Source organism: Macrobrachium rosenbergii, chromosome 21, assembly GCF_040412425.1.
Source record: "Macrobrachium rosenbergii isolate ZJJX-2024 chromosome 21, ASM4041242v1, whole genome shotgun sequence".
Taxonomy (NCBI): Eukaryota; Metazoa; Arthropoda; class Malacostraca; order Decapoda; family Palaemonidae; genus Macrobrachium; species Macrobrachium rosenbergii.
In genome coordinates this window covers 52,619,273-52,642,673 of record NC_089761.1, presented here as the reverse complement: position 1 = coordinate 52,642,673, position 23,401 = coordinate 52,619,273, and the positions used below count along the sequence as shown (strand labels likewise).

Sequence of the window (23,401 nt, the reverse complement as noted above, 5' to 3'; positions counted from 1 at the left end):
GTCAGATATACAACCAGCCACTCTTCTTCTCATAATTACATCCGTGAACTTACCGTCTAATCTGTATTAACTGATAATCTAGCATACATATGAGTATTCGTTTTAGAAAAAAAAATGGATTTAAAAAAAAAGTCCCATTCTAAACATTCAGAAGCCTACCACCAAGTTATCCACAACCCATCACTAGGCGCTCCCCTGCCCTGGGTACGTATTTTAATCTCAAACCAATGTCATTTCTTATAGCATTAATTTCCAGTTACACCACTTGTTCAAACGGAGTTAGACTGGCTTCATTTAGTTTATTGACTTAACAACTGCAGGCAGTACTGCAAGTCTTTTAAAAGTTAAAAAACATACAATACTGCCTGCACTTGTTATACTGACCTGTAAGTATGTACTGATTACAGAAAATTGTGCGTCCTATGAAAGTTGAATAGTATTAAGTGAAATTATAATTTGGATTGCTTTCTTTTCCTTCACGTATGAAATCGCTGACAAAATGATTTTCGATATTTTAGCAATTTTTTTTTGTTAAGCGCAAAGAATTCATAATATTTACACACGAGCGTTAACGAATTTGGAACTGCAAATAGAAGTTTGACAGTTCGCATTGCACTTGAATAAGTTTGTTTTCAGCGAACGTGATTACTTAATAACAGACAAAAAATGTGACGAAAGGACGAACATTTTACATGATTGAATTGGTCTTAACAAACATTTTTACTTAATTTCAGTTTTTTTTTTTCATTACATATTCGAGGAATAATACTTGGCCCTGCAGTAGGTATTACCTACTCTGATTGTATGAAGTTCACAGAGATCTATTGTTGTTATTTTTTCCATTCATTGTAAAAACCTTTAATGGGGGATCTTAAAGGGCCTTGATTATTCTGAATACGGACGTCGAACCCAGGCAGTACAAAAGCTTCTTCTTTTCCTCTTTCCTGTGTATTTTCCCAGACATTCGCATTGAAAAATCTAGTGAAATTCTTTGCCGGAGCAGCGCGCAAATTTAGGAGCCATTTCATCCAATATAAAGACAGCGGGTCCCAATCGTGCAGAAAGCTTCGCCATGCATGAACTGCATATATCATATCTGGGGAAATTTGGCCTCCGGCACTCCCTTCCTCCGGTGACTTTGAAAAGAACACCAGGCAGCCATAATAATAATATGATGCGTTATTTTCTTGACGTCATTAATAATGACGTTTGTTGAAAAGTTTCTTTGTTTGGCGGTCATGGAAATTCCTAAGATTTACTGTGTGAGTTTTAGTGCAGAAATAAAATTGTTTTATTAAATATGCGAGATTATGTTATTGTCTGTTTTTATTAATCATTCTCTATTTGAAAAAGAGGCTACGGTAATGTGACTTGGTATAATTTTGCCTACAAAAATGTCTCTCAACGTTGCGTTTCCTGCTGCGCAAAATAAACTTAGGACCCTTTTGTTGTTGCTTCTATCACCATGGCCAGAGGCGGGCGAGTTTTTCCCACTGATAGAGACTACAACAGCTGAATATTGTTCGAAAACATTCAGTAAACTGATAAAGGGGAACTCGCATGGGAAATTAATGAAGTCGTGTAAAGTGCCTTATTCCTTTGTAAATAAAACCTAATAATAGTTAGTAAATATGCTGCTTGTGAGCCCTGAAATGTGTCCGGGAAGTATTGATATATCTCCAGGGGCTTTTCACTTTGTTGTTGCCCAAAGTGAAAAGTGTTTTCAATTTTTGTCACATTTTCTGTTTATGTTAAACATATACGTGATATTTAAGGGTACAAAATGACGAGTACGTATGCTGTAAGAGACAATGAACTTTGATATAAATAGTAATTTAGAAATATCTTATTCTAAATACGATCTGTTATTATGATAACTTAACGGCTCTCCAGTATTTTGTCCTCTTTTGGGAAAGCAATTGATTGATAAAAGATTATAATTCAATAAGTAAACTCGAATTCACTGTTTGTAAACCTTTCATTATTATAACATATCTAATATCATGTATAGTGTCTCCAAAAATAGAGCAGCCTGCTACTACAGGCAGTAATGAGCGTATGGCCTGGTTTAAGCCTGTCATAGAAGAAAATTAGCTGACCAACCCGGCGCTGCCTGGGAAAACTCTGAATGACAGCTATAAACCCCCTCTCTCTCTCTCTCTCTCTCTCTCTCTCTCTCTCTCTCTCTCTCTCTCTAAGATAGTTGCTTCAATAACATTCTCCAATATCTTTGACATTTTGTATTTCACCTCACCCCCATTCCTATCGGTGCAGAACTTGGACTTAAAGGGTATCAGGCGTGTCACTATTCATCTCAGCGACCTCGAACCGAGGTTTTCGCCCCTTAAGAAAAACACAGGATCTAGATGGAAATAATATTGGGGCTGCTCTGGCTGATCGACAGCTCGCACACACAAAGAAGGAGGAATAAACAAAATACAGGAGTTTGCATAAAATATGGAATTTTAAACTTAATAAAAATCTTAAGAAAAAAAAAAAAGTCATAACAAAATGAGCCAGGTCCGTCACGAAACACAAAAATAAATAAAGCAATCTTTACATCCAAAAAAGAAGTACCAGCAGCAGTCGATACAAAAAAAGGATCTCCAGAGAAGTCCACCAACGGGCGGCAACAGGCCGTATTGTCACGACGTCCTGCTGCCGTCTCGACAAATACAAAGGACACGGGGCCACTGCACCCGTGCCAAAACCGCCGACAGGGTCTCCACCTGCGGCCAACAAACGACCATCTCCGCTGGTGCGCTGCTCCAGCCTGGACACAAACACCGGCTGCCCAAGAAAACGTCCTCAAAGTCGAACTGCTGCTGGTACCCAAAAGTTCTCATCCCCGAGAGAACAACCCGTTCGCTACTGCTGCCCGAACCTGACTAAAGGTTGGCGCCACGCCAACACAGACGTAAACACTCCTGTGAAAATAAGAGAAGGGGGGGAGGATTAGCCAAATAAACAAACTACCGTACCGCCCATAAAACAACCAAAGATCCTAATACACACCCATCTCCTTTGGTGCCAGTGATGTCTTACCCCTACGGCATTCTTTTCCAGAGAGGAAGTCATATGTATACCAAAATGAGGTAGGATAAACCCGTCAAGCTTATTTAGTTACCAAGTCTACGGGCAAAACCAGCCCCCAACCACCTTCGGTGCCGTTTGGTGCTAGTGATGTCGTACCCCCACTGTATTCTTTTCTAGATAGTAAGTCATATGTGTACCAAGTTTGGTTAAAATTGCGCACTGCGTTTCAGAGTTATGCTGGAACACGCACACATACATACATCCCTTTTTATATATATAGATTATTCATTTAGGCATCCAACTCGATGTAAAATGATACTTTCTGGTCTGTGATTTAACTATGACAAATGCTAATGGCTGTCCGTATATGAAGACAACAAATCGATTGTGGCTGGTAATGTCTGTCAAATTGAGAAAAAAGACCGACGCACTAGTAATAGCAGTTATACCCGCGTAGATTGAGCTTAGAGAAGGTCTCGGCTACGTAGAGTTTAGCGTGATATGGGTATATCTGAATAATACCAATTTATTTTTAAAGTAGTTCCAGGTAGCAGATCACTAAGTTAAGTTAAGTATATCTTAGTTTAACCAGACCACTGAGCTGGTTAACAGCTCTCCTAGGGCTGGCCCGAAGGATTAGACTTATTTTTACGTGGCTAAGAACCTACTGGTTACCTAGCAACGGGACCTACAGCTTATTGTGGAATCCGAATCACATTATGACGAGAAATTAATTTCTATCACCAGAAATAAATTCCTCTAATTCCTCTTTGGCGGCTCGGAGAGTCGAACGCTGGGCCAACAGCGTGCCAGTCGAAAGCTCTACCACTCTTCCAAAGAGGAACTTGGGATAATTTTTTCCATAGGTTTCAGTCTTATGTATTTGTTACGAAGGTACAACCAACGTCTTTTTTACGCTTTTCCGTGAGGCTAGCTGCATCTCTCATTGGGGAAAATAAGTTCCGTTTTCAGCAATAACTCGCCACATTTTGAAATCTGTCAGTAAGGGAGAATATGCATTTTAATATTTTTCTTCTGTTCAGACATTGGTTGTCCAAGCGATCACACTAATGCGTTGCCTGTCATGGGATTTTGTTTAAAAATCTGCGTCAAAAGTTATTATGCTGCTCAAGAAGTATACTTTCGGAATAAAAATTGGAAATCATTGTAAGATATGAATCCTAGTGCATCATAACAGTTAGGAAACATCATAAAAAATAAAGAGGAAGCTTTCCAGCTGAAGTTGTGTCGAAAACGCCAGTTGCGAAAACAAACTACAAAACTATGTTGTCAGTTACTGATATCATAGGCATAACTTAAACTTAGTCCACGAGACGATTTTCAAACAAGGCAGAAGAAATCATTTTTGATGGAATGGACGTTAAGAATAGATTTTATTAAGCGAAAAAACAATAAGTAAGCATAATAAAAAGTAAATATGTGTTTTTGCATGCAAATGATCTGAAAAATCATTACTCAAAAACTAATTACTCATCAGTAAGACTTGTCAACTGATTTTTGATATGCATAAAACAAATTAAACGCCACTAATATAGATATTCCTTGAAGGGAAGAAAACTTTCAATGGATGTTCAGTTTGCAAGTTTCTTTAACGCCTTGTATATTTCATAGCCAAGGAGCAAGGCACGTAGACATCCTAAACGTACGCACCACTCACATGTGGAAAAAACAATTTAGGTAACTTTGACATGAAGCCTAAGCCATAGTAGGAAATTAACGTCTGTGCCCTTTATGAGCACAAACAATTTACCGGAATGTTGATCATTATTTGGTAAATGAACGGTGAAATTTATCATCACAATCCTTTGGATGGTTGGATGTCTATTACAAATTTGCAGTGAATGGAAAATCCCATTAGAGATCATTTCGTTTCTGGTCTGTTAAACAGACAAATACATTTACATTTAATAATATATACAATGGGGGGGGTGATAATCTGCATCACTGGAAGGCATGTTTCAGGCGGAAGCTCTTCCTTATTTGCATTATATTAGTGTTGTTTGAGGAATTCAATTCTATATTCATACAGTTGTTATTCTTCTGCCTGTACAGTTTTGAGGACTTTGTGTCCTTTTTTCCCCTTTGTGTGCGAAAGCCGTCTCTGCGCTGACAGTGGAAACAAATTTTTGTAAAGCTATTGAACTGATTTTACATTGGTGGCGTATGTTCCAACGTGTTTTTGCCTGTAAGGGCTTAGCCTTTGCACTATCAAAAGTAATTAACTATATGTTGCATCTTTCTAGAGACTGCATTTTTATCACCTTTCCAATGAAACCAGATTGGCTTCAATGGAATCAAACTCAGCATCAGAGCAATTAATGTGTTTATGGAGAGACATGTTGAACTTTCGTTATAATATTTTGAAACTGATAACATTGCACGAATTTTGTCGATGAGGAGAGGGGTTAGTTGCTTAACACACTCCCGCCATACGCATAGTGTATGAAACATGCTTTTGGGTAAACTAGGAAGGGATGGTATTAATATATGTCAAGGACAAGATAATTTAGATAATTATATGAATTTGTCATCAATAATTTTACTCGAAATTATACTTCAAGCTTTCTCATTTCATCTAAGGAAGAAATCCCAAAGGATAAATTTGTAAATATTGCAAAACCCGTTGTTCTAGGATCTTTACTTTAATAGAAATTTATAGCAGTTTTCCTGACCTCCTAAAAAGAAATGGAATAAATGAAATATGAAAAATTGTTTGTATGAAAGCAACTTGGGTGAATATTCATTACTTTTAAATGCAGAGTGAAAAAATATTTCCGTTGAAAAAATGCTTCAAAACTGTTCCTGTGTGAAGCTACCATTATTTTGGACCCGGCAAAATTCCACATGAAAATTAGACCCGTAAATATTTATTGTTTAATCGTCTCTATTGATAGCGTAAAATGTGTTTAATTTATTTTGAAAAAGACATGTATAAAACTGTGTTGTTATTACCATCCGTAATAATGATATTTATAGTAGAGCTTTCAAAATTTACCTATTTACATTAAGAGGATTGTGTTAATCGTCTCGTGTTTTGTTGCCTCACAGAAAAGGGCTTTTCCCCTGCAGTGGCAAAATTTCCAATTATTTCCCTGCCGTTTTGCCCCTGAGCTGCTTTTATTATGTTTCCCTTCGAAAATCATATTGTTTTCATTAGGAAAAAATCGTTTCGGCTATGAACATTTTCGCTGTTGTTGCGCTTTTTCGTCCTTTTCTCCTTAAACTGGATCATATGGATTTTCAATGGAGAATTAACCCTTTTTTTTTCACTTGGTCTGGGCTAGAAGAGGCATTAGGATTCCCATGTCAAGAGTCTCTGTTCTTAAAAAAATAAAAGTTTTTTTTTGGTTAACCATGACATGAGCGTCTATGGTTGGAAAGTGCCCATGTTTAACAAGAAAAAAATTAAAATATTAGTGGCATAATACATTCAGTAAAAAGAGTTAGGACGTGGGCGTTTGTAAGCCTGATTAGTCTCGGTTCTTTGAAAAAATGATTTTTTTTTGTTAACCCGGATGTGAGTGTATATGGCAGGAAAGTACCCATTGTTAATAGGAACAACTTAAAAATCTCAATAGTATAATGTGTTCAGAAAAAAAGGGTTAGGAAGTGGAAGCGTTTAAGTCTGGTAGCATTTCTAGTTTGTTTTCTATTTTTTATGGAACAGTGAGAGATCTTAAACCTTTCGGTTTATGGTATCACTGATTTGAGAGAGGGCCACGTTATAGTTAGTGAGCTGGTCTCTCGGGTAATTAGTTTAGGAAGGGCCGAATATCTCTTGCAACACAACCTTCTCTATTACATTGAATATCATAATGTAAAGGTGGCTTCCCTAGGTATCGTCCTGCGAGAAGGGGTTCTTACCCCGTAATACTGAGTAGAGAATGAGTTAATTTAGTCGGTGTATGGGGCAGATCTCGTGCTTCATCTTGCAGATGAATCTTTAAAACGCATTCTAACGCTGAATCTAATACCGTACTCTGCAACAGACGAAACTGGCAAACAAACTCAAGAGTCCCATAAAATTATTAAAATAGAATTTCCTCCTTTTCCGCAGCCTCATTAACTGACGATTTGTATGATTGTTAGGTGCGCTTCAGTGCACCTGAATATTAATTACATTCCCCACAAGGTTAACGACTTGTGGGCACTGAGGGAATACGGCGTAGGAGCTATGCAGGAGGATACAGCGTTTGGAACATGGGCTTGGACAAGTGATCTGTAATTTTCGTTTGTAAGTAATCTTACAGGATATTTGCCTAATTATCTCTAAAGTCCCTGTTCCAATTATATGTAAAATTATACGCGGGAAGGTAATTAATTTTATAACCGTTTGAAAAAAAAAACATTAAATAAAGGTCAACGCAATTTTAAGATTTCCACATCTTTATTGGTTCGTGATTTTTTTAAAATAAACAAACAAGCAAGTATAAGTACATTAGATGCCCTTCATTAATGCTGAGATAAATCATTGTTCAACGAATAAATGTGAAGGAATAATGAAATGTCAGCAATGACTAATATCTGTCACGTCGTAGCGCGATGTAGGATTAGATTTGTTGCCGGAGATGACGTTTCTGTTATAAGAGTGTAGATGGAAATGTTAGGCCTTCCCTCCAGGGATGGAGGAATCCCACATAATTTGAATTATTCATGGAAAATTTCAGTATTGGGAAAACTAATGTGCGCGATATGGTGTTTGGTTTCTTTGCTGCATAAGTGTGTTCGTTTATTCCTGTTCGGGCTTGAGACTTTCATCCAGTAACAAGAAGGTTCAAGTTACCGTTTATTAAGCATCAGGTAATATATTTAACGTCGTGCATTCAGTGCCAATTATGTTTAATAAAAATGATTTTTATGGCTACTTCATGATGATAATTATCATAATTAAAAATCTTGTCATGAATGCTGTAATCATTATCGTCACTATCGTAACTACAGTATGATTAACTTCAGGATATAATTTCGGCTTAGAATAATGGAAAATTGGAAGTGTTATAAAAGTTGCAGAGCATATAACGCTGAGACCGTGATTACCGAGAAGCATAGTTATATGAGTTTATATACGGTCTCCATACCAAGTATATCGTGAGTTAATGCACTTTATTAGTGGTTTTAAACTATATAAATGTTATTGGATGTTTGGAAGGTTTATTGTTAAATTTTTCTAAGATGTGTTCCAAGTATACCGAACCGTCGTTCTGAGATACTTGCATAAGTAAATATCCTTCAAAAATAATATTAATTGTCATCAGTTTCTGTCATATAGAGATACAAAAAATACACTTGTTCTAGATGATTTCTATAGTATTGGAATGATTAGTAAATAAATATGGTGTTTGCAGTAATTGAAAGCATGTTTTTCGTAAAATTCGGCTCACATTTACTGTTCACATTTACCTTGTAAATATTTTGGCATACCTTATTATATTACGCAGACAGATTATATATATATATATATATATATATATATATATATATATACTGTATATATACATATATATACTACTGTATGTAGTGTGTATTATATATACATACATACATACATACATATATATATTACTGTACATGTCTCATCATCTTTGCATCCAACGTCTCATGATGCAGAGGGTCTGTGTGAAATTCCGCAACTCATGTCTTTCCTGTGCTTAAGTGTCCACTAGTCTCTAGGTGTGATGAATTCTGTTACAGAAGGTTAGTAAATCTTGTGGCGTTTTGCTGATGAACGCAGCACCATATGCATGTTGTAAGTGTTAGATTTCTATTTTACTGCAACCTAAAGATTGTTTTCCCTCTCTGACCTCATTTTTCATTAGACAATCAGTGAGAGGGGCGAAAAGCAAAGGTGAAATAATCTTATCATGTAGCACTCCACTGCAAATTCACTAGAAAACATCAACATTAACTTATCTTTGCATCTACTTCGTTGTCGGATGATTTCAGTTGCTTTTCATATTTAAAAGTGAATTCCGTCATGACCCATAACCCTCCATAATACTGGCCTTATGACGCAGTAAGATGCCTTCTTGTGACTAAATGCATCAGAAAGGAATGATTAAACTTCATGCACTGCTGCATAATATATCTTGACAAAAGGAATTTGATCTATGCAACCTCTACCTTTTTCTTAAAACAGCTTGTTTAACTGTAGGATTTTTTTTATCAATTTCTTTGTCTAGCGCAGTGGCATAAAGTATACTGATTATTTTCAGTACAACCGACGTAAGTGCAATGCCTCCAGAATTACTCATTTAGTCAGGTAACCTGTGTTTTTAGTTTTTTGAAAAGAAAACTGTTGTGCCGGCTTTGTCTGTCCGCCCGCACTTTTTCTGTCCGCCCTCAGATCTTAAAAACTACCGAGGCTAGAGGGCTGCAAATTGGTATGTTGATCATCCACCCTGCAATCATCAAACATACCAAATTGCAGCCCTCTAGCCTTAGTAGTTTTATTTTATTTAAGGTTAAAGTTAGCCATGATCGTGCGTCTGGCAGCGCTATCGGACAAGCCACCACCTGACCACGGCTGAAAGTTTCATGGACCGCGGCTCAGACAGCATTATGCGCTCTACAGAAAACTCGATTGCGCCGAAAAAACTTCGGAGTATTTTTTTACTTGTTTAGCTATGACTTCCAAATCCCAACCGCTGTAACTGTCTCTTTCTTACCTATATATATATATATATATATATATATATATATATATATATATATATATATATATATATATATATATATATATATATATATATATATATATATATATAGGTGTATGAATCAGCTAATACTCTAGAAGTTTTCTTCACTAGGGGTTTATCAGCGATTCAACAATTGCGTGATGAAAGGGACAGTGACAGTTGTTTTTTTATGTAAAACACCGTATTATGGGTAGTATTGTAATTAGTATGATAATTTTTTCCCATGATATGGGGTCTGTACAGGGAAAAACAACACAACAGTCAAGTATCTTATTCACACTATAATTTCTGAATCGCTGATGAACTCCCGTGCAGAAAACGCCCATTGTTGCTTCACGAACCTGTACAGAGGGCTCATCAGCAGCTCATTGACCATGCATAGGCACTGCGTTAGTCACTCCTTAACGATGCATGCACTGTCATGCCTTTTATATATTAAACCTTCTCCTCTCTATTTTTTTTTCTCTGCAGCACTTTGAAGCGTTCTTTTTCTTCTCCATTATAGTAGCGCTAAATGATAAGCTTTATCTGCATTAAAAAAACATATGAAAATAGTTTGATCCATTCCTTCACCTGTGCTTTCTTGCCATTTCAGTTTCTCTTATGACACAAGACATAAACAGTTCACCTCGGTACTTTAAAATTTTCCTTTTCTTTCGGATTCAGCACTCACATGTACTTACATATGTACCCAACTTGGTTTCCATTGACGCTCCAAATCTCTTCCCATCATTTTTCAACACTGTTTAAACACTGTTTAACCTTTTTTGTTTCAAATCAAACCCTTCCATTTTGCACCATTTATATTAACATTCATTGGATCATCCTCCTGGTTTCCAGTAACTCTCAGCCCATTAATTCAGAGAACAGTACACTTAATTTCCCCCTCATGTGAATATTTGGAAATTATTTCACTGTATCTTTCGCAAACATCAGTCATTCGACACTTTGTTCAAGACCTATTTTTTTTTCATCCCACAGTACTGCTCCTATATGTGTTCCTTCTCTTACTTATCATATCACTCCATCCATGAAGATTTGTAACAATCATGGGGATACAAATATACTCCAGTTTCAAGATCCAGTTTTACACGAAAGCAGCCATTCACATATCTGATAATTTTAACATGTTTCGCTTCCATTATGATAACATTTAATTACTCTAAACTTCTTAGCTTTTATATTAGATATCAGTTCTATCCACACTGCCTCTCTGTCTGTTTAATGTGAGTTTTTTTTCTTTCCCTGTGTAGCATGTATATCTTTTCGCTCTATTTTCAAACTTTTCACAAAGCTGTTTCACAACAAACACTTGATTCACACACCTCTTCCTTCTCTAAGCCCACATTATTCCTAACTTACCAATCCGTCTGTTGTGTCTTACTTTCTTAATCCAGCCTTGCACTTTCACTGGTATACTAAGTAATATTATGCCCGTAAAATTCTGTTGCAATCTGTCAACTTTACCTTTATAGCCCTTGGAATAATTATTACTCTCTCCTATTCTTTTCGAACCTCTCCACTCATCCTGACATACTTTACAACTCTGATTAGCCACACTATCATCTCATTATACTCAGAAGTAGTCACAATATCCGCTGGCGTTTTTCCAGTCTTCAACGAGTTCATTTCCCTTTTTATGTCAACAATCACTTCTACAGTTATCTCAGACTTCACTAACCCCATTCCATTCTTGCTGTCATTCAGCTTAGCTTGTCTACTATCTTCCATTTTGAACAAATCTTAGAAATATCCATTCCACCAGCCTAGGACTACATTAATTTTTAGGCAGCTTTGTGTACTTGTATCTTTCAGTTTTGAGATCCATTTTTTCAATAACCTTTTGTTGCATTTACTTTTTTGTAGAAAAGTTTATTATCGTCTCTAAGGTTGCTGGTCACTTTCTTTCTCCCTCTGTTTTTATTCCCTTCTTTCTTTTCCCTCCCACTTCCTAACTATCCTATCCGTCTTCTTGTGTAACTGAACGTGATCGTCTCCTCTTTCATGCAGTCACACCTCAGATGATATCCTGAAAAACACATAACTTTGCTACAAATAGGAGAGCTGAATGTAGGATGCAAGGGACGCTATTGCTAGTGCAAATTTAGTTTGCATTCGATTTCTGTTGCGCGCCATTCCAGATGTTGGATCAATTTTTCTCTTGACTGACAGAATACCACTTCTGAGTTTCTCTAGAATTGTTTATTCCTTTTGTTTTGAGTATAACTCCAACAAACTTGGGCGTTGACTCATGCATTATAATACCCTGTAATTGTTTTTGTTAGTTTTTCATATTTCATAGGCGTTACTTGTGTAAAGTAATGAAAAGATAAAGTCCTCTCTCTCTCTCTCTCTCTCTCTCTCTCTCTCTCTCTCTCTCTCTCTCTCTCTCTCTCTCTCTCTCCGATGCACACGCACAAGCACAAGCACACAACAGCTAATAATAATTTCATACCAAAAATGCGTGGATGCGTTTCTTTTCCTCTTTTTACTTCATTACTTTTTATACGCGTCCTGTATGCCTCGGAATTATGGGAGCGAACAATAAAGACTCACAAAGAATATTGTACTCATGTTTTGGGCGAGTGCTGTAGTTCTTGTATGTCCCGTTGTGTCCTTTACGTGTTTTGGGTCTTTTCACTCAGAAACTTATTCTCAGAAATGTAGGTCTGTAGAATGTTTCCTCTGCACTTGGTTAAAAGGATTCATTTGATTTTCGGAGTGTTACGCAGATAATATGGTCTTGTTTTATCATTATCGTACATGCACCCACTAGCAAGAGGTACTATTTTATGGAGGTTTTATCATTATCATCCATTCACTAGCAAGAGGTACAATTTTATGGAGGAAAAAACAATTTTTTCAATTAAAGAAAAATGCTAAAGCTAATGGTATAATAATGTCTTGAATGATCATTAAAATAGATTTCTAAATTGATCAACGTTGAAAGGAAACAAATATGATTAAAAGAAAAGAAAATGCGACGGCTAATGTATGACTTATTAAAGGTTAGGGGAACTTGGTTAGGGGTTAAGGTCAGAAAGAGGTTTATAACACCAAATAAGATTAGTGGTAATCTGTATGGACATAGGAATGGAAGGTTCAGAGACTTCTTTACAAGAAATTGGTAATACACTGTATGAAGATGCTTCCTTTGGAACAGAATTTTGATAAAATGTTATATAAGTTCGTGGTAAATGATGTTGTTGATATTGATTACTTATAGTTGTCGCTTATAGGAACAGCGCTTGTTTCAGGAACCATTCTGACGCACAATCTAATACTTTGCTAGAAGACATTACTGTAAGATATTTAGTATTACTGTAGACTTATGGAACTGACGGGATATTATTTAATAGAGTTCAGTCATAATGCAGATGAGAGAAAATATTCTTTATGATCAATGTGATATTCCAGGAAACAAAATATACATTAGTACAGTATGAGAATTTCAGAAAGGCTGAAGCTAACTATTCAAATAAGGTAAGGTAGTGTGGAAAGGCAATATATGGCTGATGTTGTAAATAAGTAATGTAGGTGAATAACTGTAAGGAGAGAGAATGGGAAAAGTGAAACATTGTGGCAAGTATTCACAGGGTACATATTCCAATTCAAGAAAGACAAAATTTGCCGAAAGTTTAGATTAGTGGATGTTGTGGTTAAACAGGTTTTCAAGACGAAAAACAATTTTCATAGTCAAATCACATGCGTACCACAGGAAAGATGAAGAGGAGAACATTTTTGTTAATTCTTCAGGTGTTTTCCTTAAATATGCTACTAAAATGCATCAAACTGCATGATTATATAATCATCGCCCCTAACACCTTGCTGCGCAAAGGGCCTATTTGAAATTCCCTGCTCGTGTCTTTCCTGTGCTGTAACTTCAACAAATCTCCACTCATCCCCAGCCTCTCTACTAGGTCTGAGTCTTCTTAATGTTCTGGTACCCACAGGAGCCAAGCCATACTATTCTTCCTTAGGCGGTGTATAGGACATGCTCAATCTCCTTTCAGTATTTCTTCAAGTATATATGGAACTTCTGTAATTTGATGAAGTGATTAACTTCTTACTCTGTCAAGCCACCTGACTCATTCTTGAAGATTTGTTCTCAAGTTAACTCATTCTTTTAGTTAAAGAGTACTTTCATCGTCATACCATGATTTATGTCCATGTAGCATTGCAGATCGTATAAAGACTAATTTTAAACGTAATTTCGTACGCAGTTTTAGTCTATTTGATTTCCAGATCCTATTCAGCCCGTCCATTGTTTGCCATACCTTTATTTAATTGTTTACAAAATTCTAACTCAGTAGGGATTATTTAATATTGTTCTTTAAAAATGGGAAGACTCTCACCCTCATTAATCCTTTCTCTATCTAGTTTAGTTTCATCCCTTAGTGCATACTCTATCTTCATTACTTTGTTTTCCTTAGATTTATCTCGAGTCCGATCTTTCTATATATATGATGTGTTCTATTATGCATGCCGTATAAATCTTGTGGAGTTTTGATTATCAAGACAGCGTCATCTGCATACATAATGTGGGTGCATCCTAAGCATCCTAAATCGGTTAAAGTAAATTACGTTCTACTTAGCCACAAGAAAAAGTAAACTTTCTGTTGAAACATTACCATGTCATTTCGTGGCTACTCCGAAAAAAAAAATTTCCTCGGACTGAGAGACTCAAGGGATAAAATAACAGTACAAAAATGACATAAATTTTCCAACCTCTAAAACAAGGAAAGAAAACGGTCATTGGGAAAATAACGTGAAGGGAGGAAAAGTTGTGATATGCATTGAGTCAGTACGCAAAAATCCAGAGACGTGGTTTATTTAAACTGAGATCACGCGCCCCAGTGACATTTCCATCTCTGGTATCTTTTCAGGTTCTCACAGTAGCAATTTGTAAACCGATATTGGCATCCCAGCTAGAACCGACACATTCGTTTATTGATGTCAGAATTTTTAGGTTAGTAATTTGTCAAATGTCATTGTACGGTTTTGTTTCCATAACATATTTTAACAGTAATGTTAAAATAATATTTTTATACTTTTTGGAATACTTTACAATTAAACCTTTCATGTATACTAAACAGAATACATTTAAGATCCAGTAGCAAAATTGTACATTTGAAATCTGTCACAAATGAAAGGCGGTATGCGAAACTTCAGTCATACCTGGTTATCAAAGGATCGTTTTGATACCCTATAATAACCGCCCTCTGTGTTAGCCGCCTTAGTGTTTGGTATGTTATAAAATTTGGAAGCGTAGATACACTTTTGGCGGAACGGAGTCTTCAATGTGAAGTACTTATATCGATGTACTTGTTGACTATGTTTTGATTTTAGAGAGAAAAAAGCAAAATAACGAAGTAGTTGTCTGGAGAGTCGGGGAATTCAACATGATTTCTGATGTTTCCTCTCTCGAAATATTTACTTAGTCTGAAGTGATACTTGGAGATAAGGGCCGCGCTAGCTAAAGAATGAGCTGTTGGCTGCGTTCCATTATTGGGATGAGATATAAAGTGTTACAGAGAACAGGCGTAGAAGGGATATAACAGAGATATATGTAACACTTCTGTAAAGAAGAAACAGTATTTCCAGGTCAATGCCTTCCATAGGGAATTCATAAATAAGCTTTTTTTGCTTTTGTCATCATGAAAACACAAAATCCAAACAATAAACAGGAAGCTTGACAGGATTTCCTTTTAAGTAAACTTCTGGTATGGCTTTGAAAGAAACACAGAGAAACTGCTGAGTTCTTAAGAATATTCATAAAAAAAACGTGATTTGTCTTCACACTTCTGGCATATATCTGTATCGTGTATGAGTTTATATATATATATATATATATATATATATATATATATATATATATATATATATATATATATATATATAATATATATATATATATATATATATAAATATATATATATATATATATAAATTCACACACGGTGCAGAAATATGCCAGGTATGTGAAAGCAAATCACACTTTTTTTTTATAGATTAGGCTTCAATAAGACGGGATGGTAACAAGTGATTACATTTTGTGTAGATAAAATTGTTACTTCTGGTTTGTGGGGGTGGCCTGTTTTTGGGTGGATAGCCCAGGGTAGTTTCAATTGTTACTGGCATGTTGCCTTGCTAACCATTACCGTAGACCTTGGCAACCAAATCTAATAACCAATTCTTTGTTATTGGTCTAATTGTAGGTTATGTATTCTGATAATCAGTAAAATTTCGTTCGGATCCCGACAGCGAATTGTTTTTGGTCGATGATAATAAAATGAGAGTTCACTGGCTTTTGTCTTTGGCTGAGGTATACGCTCTTAGGCACAGTTTTATCCTTGTTGATATTGCAGTCTCTAGAATTAGGCAAAAGATTGCTAATAACTTAATAAAATTATGAATACCAAAGGTTATGAAACTAGTTAGGTCTTCCTAGAAGAGAATAAAACACAATGACTCGTACTGTTTTCGTACTGTGCGCCAGATCTTGCTCGATGTAAATTCAGCTGACGTTATAAATATAGAACTCTTCCTCTAACTTTTAGAAGTAATACAATGTTTTTGAAAAGGACGAAATTTATCCTCAAGTTTTATCCTCCGGCACATCGGTAGAGGGCGATGTAATGCAGGCTCGCGCTGTCTTCCCTTTGGGTCGGTCATATGGAACCATTTGTGCGGTAATATCTGGCGTATTACCATTTTGCCATTGTTGATCTAATAGACATTTATCTCCATGGTGGTTGATTGACTCTGGTGGGTTGCAGCCAAGATGAGGTGTATTTCCCTAGCAACCTCATCGCCAAACACTTGATGAGAACCAGAAGATTAACACCTTCTGAGGAAATCGGCATATAATGTAAACATAATGAGGAAAATACTGGTTCCAGCAGTTGTTACTGATCATGTTGTCCACAACATGGTTGTCTCGCCAGGACCCAGTGGTTTTGTGTTTGTTCTTCTTCAGAACCAGCAACCGTCGCAGTTGAGGCCAGTAACAGCCAGGGTATATCTATTATTCCTTCAAGTAAAGTCTGTCTCTTTCAACACCAATAGAAACTGCACAATAGAAACTGCGGTGACTATGACTTCTGCTGGGGCAGATTTGGATTTCTCTTCTTCTTGCCCAGTCCTTACAGAACCGCCACTTTTTTTCGGGAAGGCTTGCGCGTTTTGAACTCTGCGCACGCGCACACACAGATATATATATATATATATATATATATATATATATATATATATATATATATATACATACATATATATACACATACATACATACATACACACACAAATATATATAGACAAAAAAATATTAAGCCACATATATTGTTTAATATTCAGTTCACTATGCCTCGGTAATAACTCACACCCAAGGGGAATTATCTGTAGTGTGATATTTGTTAATATAAAAAGGTGTCACGGTCTATGTGAGGAAAAAATATCTATACATACATAGTTACATACATACTGTACATACACCTGGAAAACTTGAAAATGTAATTAAATCTAAATTTTCATATAGCATTACGGCTAATTTTGTTTTTTTATGCTTTGTCCAGTTTTTCACATGAGGCTATCCAAGTTAAGTAATATGTTTTTTTTTAAATATAACTATGTGAAATATTAAAGTTTTTTATTCTGGTATTCAGTAATTAGCTCCTGTATGGAGACGGCTTAGATGAATCCCCTTCTTTGGAAGTATGATTAGTGCCCCGTAATGTTTTAAATTTCTCTCTCCATACTAATTTTTTACCTTCCTTTAATTAACTTATAATCCCAAGCTGCTGGAAGGTTGATATTGTTTAGAATTTTCTTTCCATTGACTGGTACGCAAGTGCTGCAGTGATTGCTATTATGTAACTAAATACAATTAGGAATAGATTTATTTTTACCTCAGCCAACGAAGTTTGAGAAGATTACTGTTGTTTGGCTCAATTTCCCTTTGAGATAGCAGTGTTATATAAGATGTTTTAGGGATTTTTATGACCACCAAAAGTGACTGGATTTAGTGTGTGATATGCATATCTGGATAAGGACATCAGCAATTGAGGTTTACGTCTCTGATGGCTCTTGATATTTATGTGCTTAATGGTAACTTTTTAAATAATACGTTAATCCACTTATGAAAATATTATATACATACGTTTTAAAATGTTAATATTTTACTCAAGAATTTGCTCCAAAGCACACAGTTTACATTGCAAGTTAAAATTGTCAGGTGAACCAATTCTTGTAAATTTGAAAATATTCGAGAGATTCTTAGATTTTTAATTTTGTTTTTAGCATTTTGATATCTTCATTTTTTAAGCTCTATAAATTGTATACACACTTTAGGACATGATGAACTCTTCAAGTATTTCTTTATATTCCCTGTAATTTTTGACAATGTTAATTGTATTTTCAAAGTCGTTGTATCCACTAAAGTAATAATATCTCGCTAATGGTACACAGATAAACTCATACTCACCTGCTCGACCCAAACGTTCGTTGTCATAATTTGATTTTTGAGATTCTGAAAGAAAAAGAAGAAAGCGTGATTAGTTTACTTATAAATTACGGTTTCCTGTTTCAAAATGAATTTGTACTGATTCTCTCTCTCTCTCTCTCTCTCTCTCTCTCTCTCTCTCTCTCTCTCTCTCTCACACAAACACACAAGTACACATAGTTAGTGTCGCAGTTTTATAGCAATGGTTTACATACGTCAGCAAACATGTTTATTGACAGTACTGTTAATTTCAATTGCTTTTTGGCGCACTATTAAACTTTATTTTTGCAAATCTCTAGTTGTTGGATGCCTACTGGTTGATGTGCTAATGGTGTAAAACAGAATCAGTGTTAAATGAAATAAAGGAAATTGCTGCCGGTTCTTACCGAACATTGACGTTCATAAAATTGACATGAAAACCTGTGTTTACATTGTGTAAATAATCGTTATTGCCTGTATATTATATTTTTTATTAGGAAAGATTAGCCCTCCGAAATATCAGTAATTAAGTGAAATGGCTGTTCAGATCAAATTGTGTTTACCCGCCGAAGGTTGTTGAAGGCGAATCCTGTCTAGTGAATTTATAGCTGCAGGAAGATATCCTTAATTTCTGACGTTTTATTGTTTTGAAAATAAACGCTATTGCCTAATATATTTTCATGGTGAATATACATTGTTACAATTACTATGGAGATTTACCAACCGAAATTACATGAATCAGTGAAATGGCAATTCAGATCAAGTTGTGATTGCATCAACGAGGGTAGTTGGGGAAAAGGGATGATGCTTTCAATAGTTTACAAAATAACTTTTCACTTCGGAGGGAGGAGCTGCTTTTTGAGCGCAGCACTGTGTTTAACAAGCTCTGAGCGCCAAGTATTTTACGCTGTTAAAAATCAAGTATGAAATAACTTTAATATATATAGTTACAGCCTCCAGAATTAATTTTACAGTAACCTAGTGTATTTTGTAGTAAGTGGCTTTTAACAATCTCGTAAAGTTCGTTGTCTTATCTTCATTTTTATAAAGTAAAACGTTTAAAAAAATTCATAAAGATTTTTGCTCTCTCATGATGATGTTTTCAAAGGAAATGGTATTAGCTGGAAGAACAGCTACATTCAGAATGTAACCTAATTCTTGAATTAAGCGAACGTCGCAAGCATAGCATTATTTTTGAACACGACCAGCCTTCTTTATGTCGATCTTTTTTTGAGAGTAAATGAATGATCACGTTAACGAAATGATATGTTGCTCAGTCAGGTTTTCCTTCAAAATATGAACTTTGAATGACGAAGTAGCGTAGTGAGAATAATTTAATTACTATCTTTAATAATTTCCCATGCAATAACTTTGGAATTACAAACGTTATAAGTAAAACTTTTATGTTAGCTTAGCCCTTGGTCACTGTTGGCCATTTCCAACTTCCACCTGTCCTAAAATAGCTTCAGACCTTCAGCATTTCTTTACGAACTTTTCTTCCAAGTTCGGTGATTACTTGTGTAACTAAGTACTGTACATCTCAGGATACTTGCCAGGAATGGGTAATGTGGAAGGGATATTGAAGATACAATAATTAATCTTCGTTACTACTTAAAGGGATTTATTTAATATATATATATATATATATATATATATATATATATATATATATATATATATATATATATATATATATACACACATATATATCTATACATCACTTATATATATAGCGAACAAAGAAATGAGATAATTATTTTAATCTGCACTGAGAGAGAGAGAGAGAGAGAGAGAGAGAGAGAGAGAGAGAGAGAGAGAGAGAGAGAGAGAGAGAGAGAGCCGCGGGGAATGGGCGAGAAAGAGGAGATTTATTTTCACCAATATTGCGCGGCGTAAGAAGAGATTAAAAGTTCCAATATGTTCATGCAAACATGCTCAAGAGAATAACGTCACAAAATTGCATTGGAGCTGGTTTTTAGTTTTTGTAAAGGAAAACTACTGTACCGGCTTTGTCTGTCCGTCCCCAGATCTTAAAAACTACTGTAGCTAGATGGCTGCAAATTGGTATGTTGATCATCCACCCTCCAATATTCAAACATACCAAAGTGCAGCCCTCTAACCTCAGTAGTTTTTATTTTATTAAGGTTAACGCTGGCAGCGATATAGGACATCCCACCACCGGGACGTGGTTAAAGTTTCATGGGCCGTGGTTCATACAGTATTATACAGAGACCACCGAAAGATAGATCTATTTTCGGTGGCCTCGATTATACGCTGTAGCGGTTGTATAGAAAACCCTATTGAGCCTAAGAAACCTCGGCGCGTTTTTTACTTGTTTACTTTGTAAACTGCTGACTCCTCAGCAAGTATTTAATGGTACGTGTGTTTACACATTTTCTTTAAACTTATTTTTATTTCTGTGAAATACTTAGATCGTTGGACAGTTTTACCCACATAATTGTTGTTGCTATTTTGGGTTAGAAAATGGTCACAAAATTGCAGTAGTAAGGAAAGTAGCAGGGTTTATGCGAAAAGTTGTGTAGTGACCTGGAGGGCATTTGGAACTCCACGTTGCAATGTATGAAGTGATTGTTGAGCTAGCGCTACTCTATAGAGGCTAAGAGTAGGTGTAGCCTGGAATGGAAGAAAAAAAAAAGGTTGAAGCTGCTTTGGTGAATAGTTTCTGCAGCGTATGGGATGTGAGGAATTGGCAAGGGGATCAATTTGTAGTTAGGTAGAGGAAGTTATCAAATGATTTGCAAATGTGAGAAGACTTATCAAAGTGTTTTGAGATGTTCTGATGACGCGAAAATAGTGGATAAGCTTGTTATGCTTAAAAACGTCCACAGATCGGAAGTGTTAGGGAAAGGAAGAGAGGAGGATAAGAGCTGGTAGATAGAGGGATGGAGCAGAAAGCAATGTGTGCAAGGTAGAGTGCATGGCGTCTAGATTGTAGAAATACTGAACACTGTTGATGAGCTTCCTTTGCAGGTGTGTGAAGTGTCTGATACTGTAGAATTTTCTACATTGGGAATTCATCCTCGATTCAGTGGTGAACGATGTATGTGACAATGGCCTATAACTTGTTGAGCAAGAGCCCCTGTTAATAAAACTTAAGGTAGATTTCACTTTTGAGATTAGCAAGGGTTTATATAAACTGAATAGCTGGATTATAAAGAGCATTGTTCAGCAATGCAAAATTATCTGATTATATTTTTACCTTTTTTAAGACCACTTGTCATTTAAGCGCAATTTCTTTGATTGTGGATTGCTTGCTTGTTTATTTTAGCAGTTACTTATCTTTTTTTAGTCTGTGAGTGTATTCACTTGTAATTTTTTACTCCCACAGCTCTTTCATTTTGAACTGTAATCTGAAGAAGTGTGTGTACTTTTGCCTCATATTATTTTCTTCAGGCTCCTGTAGTGTGTATTTTTATATATCTATATTCATACATATATACAAGTGTATCTCTCTCTCTCCCTCTCTCTCTCTCTCTCTCTCTCTCTCTCTCTCTCTCTCTCTATAAATTTATATATATATATATATATATATATATATATATATATATATATATATATATATATATATATATATATATATATATATATGTATATGTGTGTGTATTTATGTGTGTGTGTGTGTATTATATACACATTTTAGACTTTAGTGCCTCAAGGAGACCTTCGAACAGCAGTGAAAATCCACAAAAATAAAGGAAAACTTCCCAGTGCAATAAAGCTTTGAGGGAAAATCATTTAGTTGGTGGAACTGTGTGGTAGCTTTTCGCATTTTTGGAGTATACTGCAGGATTTTCGAATTTCGTTGCTTCGTTTGGTTTTTTTAAGATGGGGATTTCTATTGTTTAGTCTTGCTTTTTGGCATTTTTTCTTATCACTTCATTTAATATTTCATTTTTATTGTTTGTGATTTCTTTCTACGTGTTGTCTTTACAGGTATTTAAATTCAACATTTTGTTTTTTTCCTATCCATGCCCTTTCTATAATGAGGGGCGTGGCTGTGTAATGTACAGGGTATTCGTTGTTGTAAATATGCTAGCATTATATTGAAAGATTTATATTTCTTTTCTTTCATTGCTGCCTAGTCACATCTTTGAATAATATTGGTGCTATGACGCAATGCTTTTTCTGTTATATTAATCATTTTTCCATTTTTTGTCGATGCGTCTTCTTAAGGCTAGTGCATAAATGCTAGGAACAAAGTTATCGACAATCAGGTGGTTAGAAAAAGCATCTAGGAGCCATGTTCACCTCGAAACGCAGGACCACAGACAAATTGTCTGTCAGTGCCCCTGCCCTGTAAAAAATCTTAGTTATATTGAGACTACCGATGTTAAGATGAATTTAATTGGAAATTAGAATAACTAACACCATAAAAACATAATTTTGATAAAAACGGAGATTGTGCTCTAGTAAATAAAAGATAAAAGTGTGAGAAAGGCCGATAAAGAAAGAGAAATGAGATGAAAAATGTCTTTTTATCTGTTAAATAATCAACAGAATAGTATTTAATTGCTGATTTACTAGTTATGGAAAAAACAAAAGCGCAACTGTGGTGCAGTATAATCAATAAAGCCTTAATAGGACGATGAGTTTTGTTAGGATTAAAACAATGATCGATGAATTTTCTTGACACATGTAAATTTTCATGCTTGATTTGAAATAAAATGAGTGGTTTGTCTGAACGTATATTTCTTTGAGGAAGCACTTGCGCCTTTTTTCTTACTTTTGTGAGTTTATATGAAGGCTCTCCAACTCATGTATAGCTTTTGAAATTTTCATTTCTTTTTGTGGAGAAATTAAACGTTTTGTCATCTTGCAACAGTAAATGAAGCCGAATGAAACGTTGCCACAACGTTGATTTGAACAATACCAGAATTTGTCTGTATTGTATAAGATATAACTCTACGGATCATGTCTTCCATATTTGACTTACTTTGTAAATACATAATTATTGACGGAATTCCCGTATATTGACTTTTCCCTTCGGAAGATGAATTTCATCGGCACGTTACTCGCCAGATGTAGTACCAGAGAGAAAGCAAAAATCAGAAATATAGAGAAAGCTCTCTTCAAGATTAATGCATCTGAGGAAGCAGTCACATTCAACAGTAAATTGATTATTTTCTAATATAGATGCTAGAGGGAGGGT

General features: G+C 35.5%; 1 protein-coding gene across 1 annotated transcript in view; it reads right to left on the bottom strand.

Moving 5' to 3' along the window:
- Positions 1–23,401, bottom strand: part of LOC136850191 (acetylcholine receptor subunit alpha-like 1) — a 485,313-nt gene that overhangs the window by 115,452 nt on the left and 346,460 nt on the right. Inside the window, exon 2 of the mRNA XM_067123831.1 lies at positions 18,235–18,279. Coding sequence (XP_066979932.1) covers positions 18,235–18,279 — 45 coding nt within the window. The remainder of the gene's footprint in view (positions 1–18,234; positions 18,280–23,401) is intronic.